Source organism: Nannospalax galili, unplaced genomic scaffold, assembly GCF_000622305.1.
Source record: "Nannospalax galili isolate Female #2095 unplaced genomic scaffold, S.galili_v1.0 scaffold213, whole genome shotgun sequence".
Taxonomy (NCBI): domain Eukaryota; kingdom Metazoa; phylum Chordata; class Mammalia; order Rodentia; family Spalacidae; genus Nannospalax; species Nannospalax galili.
Genome location: NW_008335195.1, coordinates 2,562,938 through 2,575,412, shown reverse-complemented (window position 1 = coordinate 2,575,412; position 12,475 = coordinate 2,562,938). Strand labels below are relative to the sequence as shown.

The 12,475-nt window shown below is 40.6% G+C and overlaps 1 protein-coding gene across 2 annotated transcripts in view; it reads right to left on the bottom strand.

Annotated features, from left to right (window-relative positions):
• The window catches only part of Scg3 (secretogranin III), a 44,953-nt gene extending 32,930 nt beyond the window's left edge, over positions 1-12,023 (bottom strand). For both annotated transcript variants that reach the window (XM_008829760.2, XM_008829761.2), the window contains exons 1-6: positions 11,570-12,023; positions 10,867-10,919; positions 10,195-10,240; positions 9,886-10,101; positions 1,655-1,797; positions 557-706 (exon numbers count right to left, since the gene is read on the bottom strand). In XM_008829760.2, the coding sequence (XP_008827982.1) occupies positions 557-706; positions 1,655-1,797; positions 9,886-10,101; positions 10,195-10,240; positions 10,867-10,919; positions 11,570-11,660 (699 nt within the window). In that variant the 5' untranslated portion in view covers positions 11,661-12,023. The remainder of the gene's footprint in view (positions 1-556; positions 707-1,654; positions 1,798-9,885; positions 10,102-10,194; positions 10,241-10,866; positions 10,920-11,569) is intronic.
• Between the last annotated feature and the right edge of the window lie 452 nt (positions 12,024-12,475).

The window sequence follows — 12,475 nt, the reverse complement described above, 5'->3', positions numbered from 1 at the left end:
TTTAAATATTTCATTTTTATTTTAAAATTATATATATGTGTGTGTGTGTATGTGTGTATGTCTATTTATAAGTATGTGCACGTGAATGCAGATGCCCCTGGAGGCCAGAGACATTAGATGTCCAGAAACTGGGGTCACAGGGGGTAATGAGTCACCAGATATGAGTGCTGGGAATTGAACCCAGGTCCTCTGCAAAAGCAGTATGTGCTCTTAACTGTTAAGCCAACTCTCCAGTCCTGTGAATACACATTTTTGTTTGTTTGCTTTTGGTCTTTTTGAGACAGGGTCTCCCTGTAGCCCCAGCTGGCCTGGAACTCACTATGTAGACCAGGCTGGCCTTGAACTCACAGAGGTTTGCCTGCCTCGGCCTCCCGAGTGCTGGGATTAAAGGCGCGTGCCACCATGTGTGGCTGAATATACATTTTAAGTAGGCTAAAGGCACTACACATTTCAAATATTCTTTGGCATCAGGTAAGGCAGTAAGTATACACAAACACAGGAGCACACACATCCATGCCCATGCACATGCACATGCTCGTAATACACAAATACATACCACTTTCTCTGGTATTTTTCCAGCCTGATTCTCTGTCCTGCTTGTGGGTTTATTGAGGTCCTCCTCATAGTTGTTGGCTTCCTTTGAAATCAATTTTTGTAGAGCCTCTGCTACCTCATCTTCCAGAGTGTGTGCCTGGCTTTCGGTGATCTGTTACAAAAAGGCAAAAATATATAACTGCTATTCCTACTTTTGGGATTAAAACAAGAACAACACTACACTCTAGTTGAAAGTCTTCTTGGCTTTTTGGCTAAGGTCAAGTGTTTTCTCTAGATGAACATATATATATTTAAATATTTATTATTTTTATTTTATGTGTATGAGTGTATTGCCTGCATGTATGTGAGTGCACCCGTGTTGTGCAATGCTGCGGAGGTCAGAAGAGGGCTTCGGATTCCCCTGGAACTGGAGTTAAGGATGGTTCATAGTCGCCATTTGGGTGCTGGGAATCGAGCCCGGGTCCTCTGTAAGATCAGTCAATGCTCTTAACTGCTTAGCCATCTCTCCAGCATGAACATATATTTTTTTTAAAAAGGAGTCTTTTGAACTGTCAGTGCTGCCTGCTGAAACCCCAAGGGATGTTTCCTTTAAGAAATATTTGGAGACTACAACTGCAGGTCATATGATCATGTAACCCTTGAAACTATAAAGTAAGTACCTTAGTAAAACCTGATGAGGCTGTGTCCAGACTGAGCAGCCAAGCTGAGACCAAGGGGAGATCCAATTGCTTAGAGTTTCTCAAATACATATTGCAAGTATGTATTTTCTGGTTTTGCCCCACATGTCCTTTATCTCTGCTGGTTACATCCTAACTTCCCTTCCAAATTTATTTCAAATACCTCTTTCTCTGGACCCTCTCCTTACCCGCAACTGGGTACAAGCCATTCTCTGTCAAGCTGCACAGCTCACATGGCTTGTAACAGCTTTATGTGTGTGCTTAGCTACTTCTGGTAAACTCCTCAAGGGAATCCCATGAAGTCCAGAATAAAGTCAGTGTATTGTCCACATTTAGCTATTTGAATTAAGAGGCTTGGCTTCTCAGGCAGGGCACTGTAGACTGCCATAGGCATTGGGTTTACTTTTGTGCATACAACTTACTAGGCCAAGATTCAGCAGTTTAGAAACAATCTTGTCAAACACTCCTCTGTCATTCTCCTCATAAATCCTGGTAGCAATTTTGTGGACAATGTCTTCAGCAGTTAAAGGAGTTCCATCTAGTTGATGAAGACCATCTGGATCATCTAGACAGAGCAACCACAACTTCATATCATGGTGATCACAGACCTATTTCATACATCATATTATAATAATGTATACTTTTCTTTTAAAATCTTAAATTTTCTAGGTCGGGCATGGTGGTGTGTGCCTATAATCCCAGAGGCAGAGGCAGGAGGATCTCATGAGTACAAGGCCAGCCTAATCTACATAGTGAGTTCCAGAGGGGCAACAGGGAGACCCTGTCTCAAAAAGACCAAAAAAAGTTTAAATTTTCTTTGATTACATTTATTTACCTGTTTGTGCCAGGCGTGGTGGCCTGCATCTTTAATCCCAGCACTCAGGAGGCAGAGGCTGGAGAATCTCAGTGGGTTCAAAATCAGCCTGGTCTACATAGGGAGTTCCAGGCCAGGTGGGACTACAGGGAGACCCTGTCTCAAAAACAAACAAACAAAAAACCCAAAATTAAAAATATTTACCTATTTATTTATTATTTATTTATTGTGTGTACATGTGTGGGTGTGTGTATGACATGGTGTAGGTATGGAAGTCAGAGAACAACTTTTGATTATTGGTTCTCTCCCTCTACCATGTGGGTCCTAGGGATATAACTCAGGTTGTCAGGCTTGACAGCAAGTACCTTTACCCACTGAGCTATCTCTGGCCCATTGGAGATGTACTTCTGGTGATGCTTGGTCACATGAACTATTTATTTATGTATTTATTTATTTAGAGACAGTCTCTTATATAATCCAGGCAAGTCTTAAAAACATCATGGGGGTGGGGAGGGGCATGCTGGAGAGATGGCTCAGTGGTTAAGAGCACTGTCTGCTCTTGTGGAGGACCCAGATTCTATTCCCAGCACCCACACGATGGCTAACAACTATTTGCAACTCTACTTCCATGGATTCAATGCCCTCTTCAGACCTCCATGGGCACTGCATGATACAGATGAACTTACATCCATGCAAGCCACACACTCATACACATAAAATAAAAATAATAAAATAAATTTTAAACCTCACTGTAATAGCCAAGAATGATCTTGAACTTTTATTTAAAAACTTTGAAAAAATTTTTATTTATTATTTTTATTTTATGTGTATGCGTGTATTGCCTACATGTAGGTAAGTGCACCTGTGTCATGCAATGCCTGCAAAGGTCAGAAGAGGCTGTTGGATCCCCTGGGACTGGAGTTATGGAGTTGTTAGCTGCCATATGGGTGCTGGGATTCGAACTCAGGTCTTTTGCAAGAACAACCAGTGTTCTTAACTGCTGAGCCATTTCTCCAGCCCCCTCTTTTTACTTATCTTTAATTTTAAAAAATTATTTTCTTGGGAGACAAAGGCAGGCAGATCTCTATGAGTTCGAGGCCAGCCTGATCTACATAGTGCATTCCAGGCCAGCTAGAGCTAGAGGGAGACCCTGCCTCAAAAAGACCCCCCCCCAAAAGTATAAAAAATATTTTATTTTAGGGGGCTGGAGAGATGGCTCAGTGTTTAGGAACACTGACTATTCTTGCAGAAGACCCAGGTGAATCCCAGCACCCATATGGGAGCTAACAACTATCCGTAACTCCAGTTCCAGGGGATCGGACAGCCTCTTCTGTCCTCCGCAGGCATTGCACAACACGGGTATACTTACTTTACATGCAGGCATAACACTCATACACATAAAATAAAAATAATAAATAAAATATTTAAAATTTTTCATTTTAAACTTATTATTGTGTTTATGAATGATATGTGTGTGAGCATGTAAGTGCCATGGCCCATGCATGAAAATCAAAGGACAACTTTGTAGAGTTGGTTCTCTCCTTTCACCCTTACATGGATTCTGGGGATAGAATCTGGGTTATCAGGCTTGTGCAGCAAGCTTTTTATTCACTATGCCAGCTTTCCCACCCCACATGAACTCTTCCAAAAAAATATTTAAGTTTTTGTTTATTTTGTGTATGTATACACATGCCACAGCGCATGCGTGGAGGTCAAAAGGCAACGCATAAGAGTCTGTTCTCTCCTTCAATCATGCAGGTCCTGTACTTTTCATTTACATAGAATGCTGTATTTACATAGTATGCCATATTATTCAAAGCATTCTTCTGTATAGTATCTAATTTGGCTTTCTGTTTCTGTTTTGGGAGCAGGGTAGTAATATTCCCACACATCCTCCCTTTGCTGGAAAATTCCTGGGTTGGGGATGAGGAAGCTTGCCTTTCCTAGAATCAGATTAATTATAAACTGAAATTTTTTCTTGCTCTACCTGGAATATTTACTTCTAATTGAACCAGTCCCAGGGTGCATTCATTCATTTATTCATTCTGACACAGGGTCTCACTGTATTGCCCTAGCTGGCCTGGAACTTACTATACAGCCCACTTGGCCTTGAACTTTCAGCAGTCCTCCAGCCTCTTGAGTGCTGAGATCACAGGTGTGCACCATCGTGCCCAACTGTCAGAGTACCTTTATGTAACAAAGCTTAAAGTGATAAACTCCAATCTCCAAAGGATAGGGAACTTATTTTATGAGGTTGGAATCAAAACTTTAAAATAAAGCAACAGACCTGCACAAACAATATGCAAATCTTTGCAGAGAAGCCTGCCAATATGTGTCCTTAGTTTTCTGGGAATACATTTGGCAGCATTACTTCAAACTAAAGTAAGGGCTCAGCCTTAATGAGGGAAAAGGGTGTGATGGCTCACACCTGCAGTCTCAGCACTTGGGAGCCTGAAGAGGGTTGGCATGAGTTTGAGGCTAGCCTTGGCTATAGACCCAGGGTTGAATCCCAGCACCCACATGGAGGCTAACAACCATCCATAATTACAATTCCAGGGGATTCAACACCTTCTTCTGACCTTCGTGGGCACTGCATGACACTGCTGCACTTACATACATGCATGTAGACCTAACACTCATACACATAAAAAAATCAGGATGAGACAAAAATAAATAAAACCAAAACCCCAAATAAAAATGGGGAAAAGGGCCAATAGTGATGAAGCTTTGTACTACTAAAGTGATAATCCCAGGCACCTATACCACAACTAACAAGACACTTCACTCTCCCAGTCACATCTACGCAGATAGAAAAGTGATACCTCGTGTCCTCTATGTAACCTTGGACCACTGTAAAGAATAAACTTATTGGGCTGCCTGTTCAGCTCAGTGCTAGAGTGCTTGCCTAGCAGTTGCAAGGATTCCCAATACAGAAAACAAAACAAAACAAATGAAGATGAGTAATAAGGATGTGGACTTAATGGGGTTTTAATGGGGTTGTTGTGAGAATCAGATGAAATAGATGTTAAAAGCACCTTTTAAATCACACAGTACTGAAAGAAAGTGGGTGTGTTATTGTAATTATGTACACTGGATTTAGAGTTTGAAAAAAAATATATTTATTTTATTCGTATGAGCGTATTTCTTGCATGCATGTAAGTATACCTGTGTCATGCAATGCCCATGGAGATCAGAAGAAGGTGTCAGATCCCCTGAAACTGAAGTTACAGATGTTTGTTATATGTTATGTGGGTGAACTGAACCTGGGTCCTCTGCAAGAACAGTGAGTGCTCTTAATTGCTGAGCTGACTCCAGACTTAGATTTTTTTTAAAATATTTTATTATTTTTGTTTTATGTGTATGAGTGTATTGCCTGCATGTATGTGAGTGCACCTGTGTCGTGCAATGCTGTGGAGGTCAGAAGAGTTCTTTGGATTCTCCTGGAACTGGAGTTAAGGATGGTTCGTAGCTGCCATGTGGGTGCTGGGAATCGAACCCAGGTCCTCTGCAAGAGCAGTCAGTGCTCTTAACCACTGTACCATCTCTCCAGCCCCCAGATTTAGATTTTTTAAATAAAGGAACTGTGATTATTATTTAGAGAAAATGGAAATTGAATCCTTGGTCAGATTTGTTAAGCATATCTTTAGCATTTTTACTCGAAGAGGGAACATCTTAGTATTTCATTCCCAATTCTGCCCCTTTTCCCCAATGCTTTTGGGGATTGGCAGCCTTTCTTCTAGACTCTATGGAGATGGTATATGTAGCCTCAGGTAGAATACCTTCTTTCTCTTGTTTGGAAATAAACTTGCTAAAATGGGTGGTGATTATACACAAAGGGCTAGCTCTTGTTAAGCTGTGAGTTCTCAGAGACCTGAGTATCAGGGTAACAAAAATCACAAAATCAGTTCTCCTCTTGGCTGGCTGGAAGTGGGATTTGCTATCTATTTCTCATTTGTGCCTGAGTTTTCCATTTGTTGGTTGTGAGTTAGGCTCTTGGGAATATAGTCTGCCCTCATCTATGCAGAGGTGGAAGAATTTACTTCCCTCCTTTCCTATCCCTCAAGGTCACAGAAAGGAAGGATGTTGGCTGCCTGCTGAAGCTGGAAAATAACTGATGGCTATTTTTCAATTCATTTACTTCACAACAGGAAGAATGTTGGTAACTCACAGAAGAAATGGCCTCTTTCCTGCACTGTGCCGCTGTAGTCTCTTGGGCCAGCAACTCAGGTCTCCCGTAGTGGAACTTTGCTAGATGCCACTAACAGTGGGGCACTTGTTCACATCCCCTTACCTTCCATCTATTTCCCCAAGCTCTTTGAAAATGGACAGAAAATTTCACTATGATTTCCCTACTGTGCAGTAAGGAATGCTCTCTGTGCAAAAAGTCAGAAAGAAGCCAACATGGATTCAAAATGTATACCTTTTAGGCAACTACAGCAGTCTGTGTGGATGTCAAAGGCCCATGCCCTGAGTCATTATCTTCCTGGCTATGCCTTGCATCCCTAGTAGCAAATATAATACTCAGAACTTATTTGTTCCATAAAATTGAATGAAAGTCTTAACAAATTCCAGACACTAGAAGTAGTGATGACTATGTTTAACATGGTCCTTAGTTGCACAGAGCTCATCATCTAGTTCAGAGTCTGAAACAATAATTATAAGTATCTGCTAGGTGAATACACACAGAAGCCCACAGCATGATAACATAAAAATAAACTGAGAAGGATCCTGAATTATGCATACTACAGAAAATACTGAAAAGAATTGATAGGCCCTAGAGCGCTGAGGGGAGTCTCACTCACCTGCCTTCTGGGGTGAACTCTGGATGTCTCTAATGTTCTATTCACCTTGGTGGGTCTAAACCCTCTTGTTTTAGGATTTCCAGGTATGAATGAAAACTAGAAGTTGGCCCTTAAAACATTCTAAGATCACTGACTTAGTTTCTCTATGATTTCAAGTAGAGTTAAAATAACTCCTAAGGGGGTTGAAAAGATGACTCAGTAGTTAAGAGCACCTGCACTTCCAGAAGTCCTGACTTTAGTTCCCAGTACCTTCATCAAGGGGCTCACAACTAACTGCCTGTAACACCAGCTCCAGGGGCTCCAACTCCCTCTTCTTTCTCTTCAGGCATGTGAAGACACCCAAATAAACAAAAAAAAAAAAAAAAAAAACAAAACAAAACAAAACAAAACAAAACAAAAACCTTAAAAAATAACTCCTAGCTGGGTGTGGTGGTACACATCTTTAATCGCAGCACTCAGGAGGCAGAGGCAGGTAGATCTCTGTCAGTTTGAGGCCAGCTTGGTCTACATAGCAAGTTCCAGGCTAGCCAGGATACATAGTGAGTCTCAAAAAAAAAAAAAATGACAGTGTCCTAGAGTAAGCCTAAAGCCACTAGGACTAGCTCTATAGTTCTAAACCCACTTGAGCTGGTAGTAAAATAAATATTTTTTTGGTCTTTTTTTTTTTGAGACAGGGTTTAACTCACTATGTAGACCAGGCTGGCCTTGAACCCACAGAGATCCCCCTGCCTCTGCCTCCCGAGTGCTGGGATTAAAGGTGTGCACCACCACACCCGTCAAAATAAATAATTTTTAAAAAGTAGTTGCTCAAGTTAGTGGTCAAATCACAAACAAATCTGTGTCCCTGCTGGTGTTAATAACCAGTGTGACTGATCAAGTCAAACAAACATTCAATTCTTTTTATTTTATTAAACCAAACCCTCACTTTGACTGAAGTGATTAAATCTGTTTCTGATCCAGTCATGCTCAGTGTCTGTCTGTTTCCACTTAAAATATTTTAGGTTATAACATAGAATTCAAGATTTAAATTCTCCAAGTAGCAAAACATAAACTATTGTCTCCATGTACCCTGTACATACAATTTGCTTCTGAACTCTCCTCAGGCTGTGATGTTTTATGAAAGTCCCATTTAACTGGCAGTTGTTTTCTGGCAAAGATAATCAGCATGATTCTCTCGTTGCCATGAAACAAAATAAGGACAGAGAATAAAGCCTGCACTCACTCCTAAGCACTGGTCTGTAGAATGGAAAAGACGCTCTCTTCCTAATGTCTACATACAACAATTCACTTATTCTCTCACACATTCTTTATTTGTTCATAAAGGCATGCACTGAATTTACTAGAATTCAGGCACTGGCCTATAATGTCTCTGTTCTTGTGAGGTTTTCAGTGTAGTTTTTGATAAAGGCATTAATCATAGGTAGTTACAGTTACAAATATAAAAGTACCAACCACATTAAGTTCTATGAAAGTAAGGAATAAGATTTTTATCAGATCATATATAATGGACAAATCTAGAAATGTAGACAGGAGCCATATTAAAGATTTGAAGTTTTTTCACTAGAGAAATGGGAATCTACTAAAGAGATTTATGCAAAACAAAAACAAAAGCAGTCAACCAAACAACAGCAACAACCCAAAGAAGTGGCATGCTCATCACACTTGTGTAATCCTAGCATCCAGAAAATAGAGGCAAAAGAACCACAAGTTCGAGGTCAGCCTGAGCTACATGGTAAAGGGTATGCTGGGTACAGCAGCACATACCTGTAAATCCCAGCACTCGGGAGACTGAGGCAAGAGGAGTTCAAGACCAGCCTGGACTATATAGGAGGCAGTGTCTCAAAAGAAGAAAAAAAAAATCCCAAGGGGTCTGTTGTTGTAGCTCAGTGGTAGAGTGCTTATCTAACATGCATGAAGCCCTGGGTTCAATCCTGAGTGTTCCCACCAAGAATGGCATGCACATATTTCAGTCTTTCATATTTGTGAGTTTAGAGGGCCGCTCTGGCTGTCACAACAAGAACAGACTGAAGAAATGTAATGTAGCTGTTGGGAGATCTGTAAAAGATTTTGCTGTAATTCAAATGAGATGTGGTTGATATTGGATAAGGATTGGTGACTGAGGACAGTCCAGTTTGCTTGTTTGTAAAAAGAAAATTGAGAGTTAACATGGAGAGCAAAATTTATAAAATTTGGCAGATTAGAATTTGAGAGATGAGGAAAAAGAGAAATAGTTCAATTCTAGATTTTTGCTCTGAAAAAAAATTGGATAAACAACATCACAGTTCCTAAAGAAAGATCTCTTGAAGGGGGCTTTTGGGGTGGACAGAGGTCAAGTGTTGACCTTTGGATGTGTCCATTCTGCACCTGAAATGTCCAATGGAAGATTTTAGGTAGGAAATAGGTCTGGGAGAAGTCTCAGAGAAGTCTGGGTTAGGATTTGGGAGATGGGCGCATAGATGGAAAGGAAGACGTAGAAAGGCTAGAGACCAAAGGCTAGAGGATGTGGCTATGAGACTACTGAAAAGAAAACAATGGGCCTTTTGCCTTTTAGGGGGTATTTATTGATCTAATTATTTGAGGAAATGACATTTTTTGTACTAGTATTAAAAAAAATACAAATAGCAAAATGAATCCAATAATATGAAATATAAACAGTAGATTTAAAAGGTTTTCAAAGCATCAGTAAGGGCAACTAATCACCATCATTATTATTGTTTTTCTGAACACAGGGTCCAGCTGGCCTAGCACTTTATGTTGCCCAGGTTGGCCTCAAACTTAAGGCAATTCTCTTGCTTTAGCCTCTTGAACATTGGGAAAACAGGTTTGAGCCACCACGCCTGGTGTGTAAAGGAAACTTTCAAGAGAAACTTAGGACTCTGTGTGTTTTTGCAAATCATCAGTAAATTTTGGCTTTATCACAACTTTGGATTTGACAAATAAAAGATTATGAGCATATTAGATTTTCTTTAAAAGTAACCAGTAATGAGACCCTGCAAATCAGAAAAAAAGCAGCAAAATGTTGTTTGTAATCATTTACCTTGAAATTTACGGTCCAAGCCACTCTTTGTAGAATCATATTCATCAATCAGCTTTCGATTTTTGGTTGAATCGACATCTTCCACATTCAATTTGTTATCAAAGGGGGGACTTCTTATGGATTGTCTTTCTTTTTCAACTTTCTCCTTTTCTGTTATTGCCTTTAGCAGATTCAAGTTATTGACAAAAGAATAATTGCTTTCACTTGGCTTGTTTTCTGGAAGAAAAGTTCCAAGCCAGACAAATCCATTTTAGTTTAGAGCTTTGTGGCCTACATTATTAATTGGACAGTAGTGTGATTTCTTTTTACCTGGAGGGTATGTCTTTTTAATCTTGTCTGCTTCTGCCTCAGCAATCTGTGAAACAAACAGGAGACAGATCTGGTTTTAAATCATTGCTTCACTACTTACCAAGTATAAGAGCCAAATTATTCTCCATGAGATTCAGTTTTTGTTTGTAAAATATAAGTAAAAATCAATACCCCAGAGCACTGTTTAAAGGATATAAAATAAAGAGCTGATTGATATGAGTATTAATTCATTTCTCCTGTAATATTGGCAAAGGATAAATTTCCAGTTAGGCATATGCTTGTAATCCCAGCACTCTAGAGGCTGAGGCAGGAGGATCAAGAGTTGGAGTCAACCTGGGCTATATGGCAAGATCCTTCCCCAAACATAACAAAGTAAAACAAAACCACACACACACATACACACACACACACACACAGAGACTTTGGCAAATTAAGCAATTTTATGAGTGGATGTGATATTGGTCTTACTGGGTTAGCATGTGATCAACTCTATGTATATAACTGTGAGGGCATCTAATTACCAAAACTAGATTTCCTGTCCTAATTCCTGTCAGTTTATAATTAATTTCTTGAAGTTTGTAAATTCAAACTGGCTAAAATGTCACAGCATAACTACAATAAGCAATAATGAAAGTAAAATGACTTGGCAGTTTAATCTTACTTCCAACCTACCTGTTCATTCAAAGGTCTTTCCGCACTTAATTCTCTATTATGCAGAGATTTGTCTGGAATGAATACATACAAGTGTAAAGTTAATTGTTCGTTTGGGAGGTAAAATAGGTTTCTCATTAAAATCTTTTTTAAAAAAAACAGAAAAACGGATATTCGGAGAAATAATCTGGATGGCTATGAAACAAAATATATATTAGCAAAGACTGGCAATAGTACACATGATGATTGTCGGTGTGGCTGTGCTTATTAGACTTGGGTATTTTCCGAGTTAAACCTAATCACACTTTATTTTCGGATCAGAATTTAACATATGGCTCTAACTTTTGGCTTCTTATCGCTTCTCAGTTAGAAAGCTGCAACACGAATCAGCACTGGGGCACTCTGAAAGCGTTCCTCACACCCTGTATCTTATGAATAGACTATCTGAGGAGGGTTGTAAAATAACTAGAAAAAAAATCCAAGCCACTTTATGAAGAAAAGGCACCCCTCCCTTGTTCAAAATTTATCTTTAGAAACAGTCTATGTTATTGCTCTGTCATTTAAAAAGTAAAGGAGGAAAAGGTCGTCTTCTGTCCCTGAAGTCAAATCAATTACCTGTCTTTCTGCCGGGTTATGATCCAATCAGAAAAACGAAGCAAGGAGGTTTAGACAGCTCACGGGTCCAAATAAAAGGGAGTTCGTAAGCAGAAAAGTGTCCACATACCTTGGCTGCCTTCGGGTTTGGGGAAAGCTTGAATTGGGCCGCTGTGGAGCACCATCACTAGAATCCAAGAGCCGGTCCAAAGGAACCCCATTCTTCCACGCTCCGCTTCAGAAAAAGCCTGGCGCTGGCCCCGAGCTGTAGCTTTTGTTATGAATGAAAGGGGAGTGAAAAACAGGAAGGGGCAGGAGCGCCAAGGGAGAGGCGCAGGGCCCGGGCCTGCAAGCAGCTTGTGGTGGTGGAGGAGACGCGGTGCGCCGCTTTGCACTCCGCCAGGTGGGCAGGTGCAGCGGGCGCTGTCCGCTCCGCGGGTGCTGAAGTTCCTGCGCCGGGCGGTCACAGTCTGGGGCTCAGCTTTACTCCGCTAGCTCCAGGAGAGGAAGTGAGGAGGAGGAAGCGCATGCTCCATACAAGCAAGCTAGAGGCTTGAGGATGGCGTCAGCTACCCAGCTCTACTCCAATCCCGCGGGAACGGAGTGGGGGAGGGGCCACAGGCAGGCTAGCTTATTGTCCATTCTGCAGTCTTTAGAGATGCTTTTGCGTTCAGGGCCACACGGATTGTCGAACGCTTGGCTTGGTTGTCGTACCTTAAGGACTAAATGCCATTTTTACCTATGCACCTATCAAGGAGCATTAGATAATGTTATCCAGTTTTGCTTTATTATTCTGTTCCAAAATCACTTCCTACTATACACAAAAGGTAGACACAGTTCCATTATATCTTAGAAAACCCTGCTTTTCTTGATCTTTGTTGACATTCTATTAATGTTCCTGTGTCTCAGCAAAACAGGAGACTTTTGAATTGGAAAACTGCAGGAATATTCTTTTTAAAAAGTTTTATTTAGGCCTGACATGGTGGCTCAAGCCTTTAATTCCAGCACTTGAGGCAGAGGCAGGTGGATCTCTGTG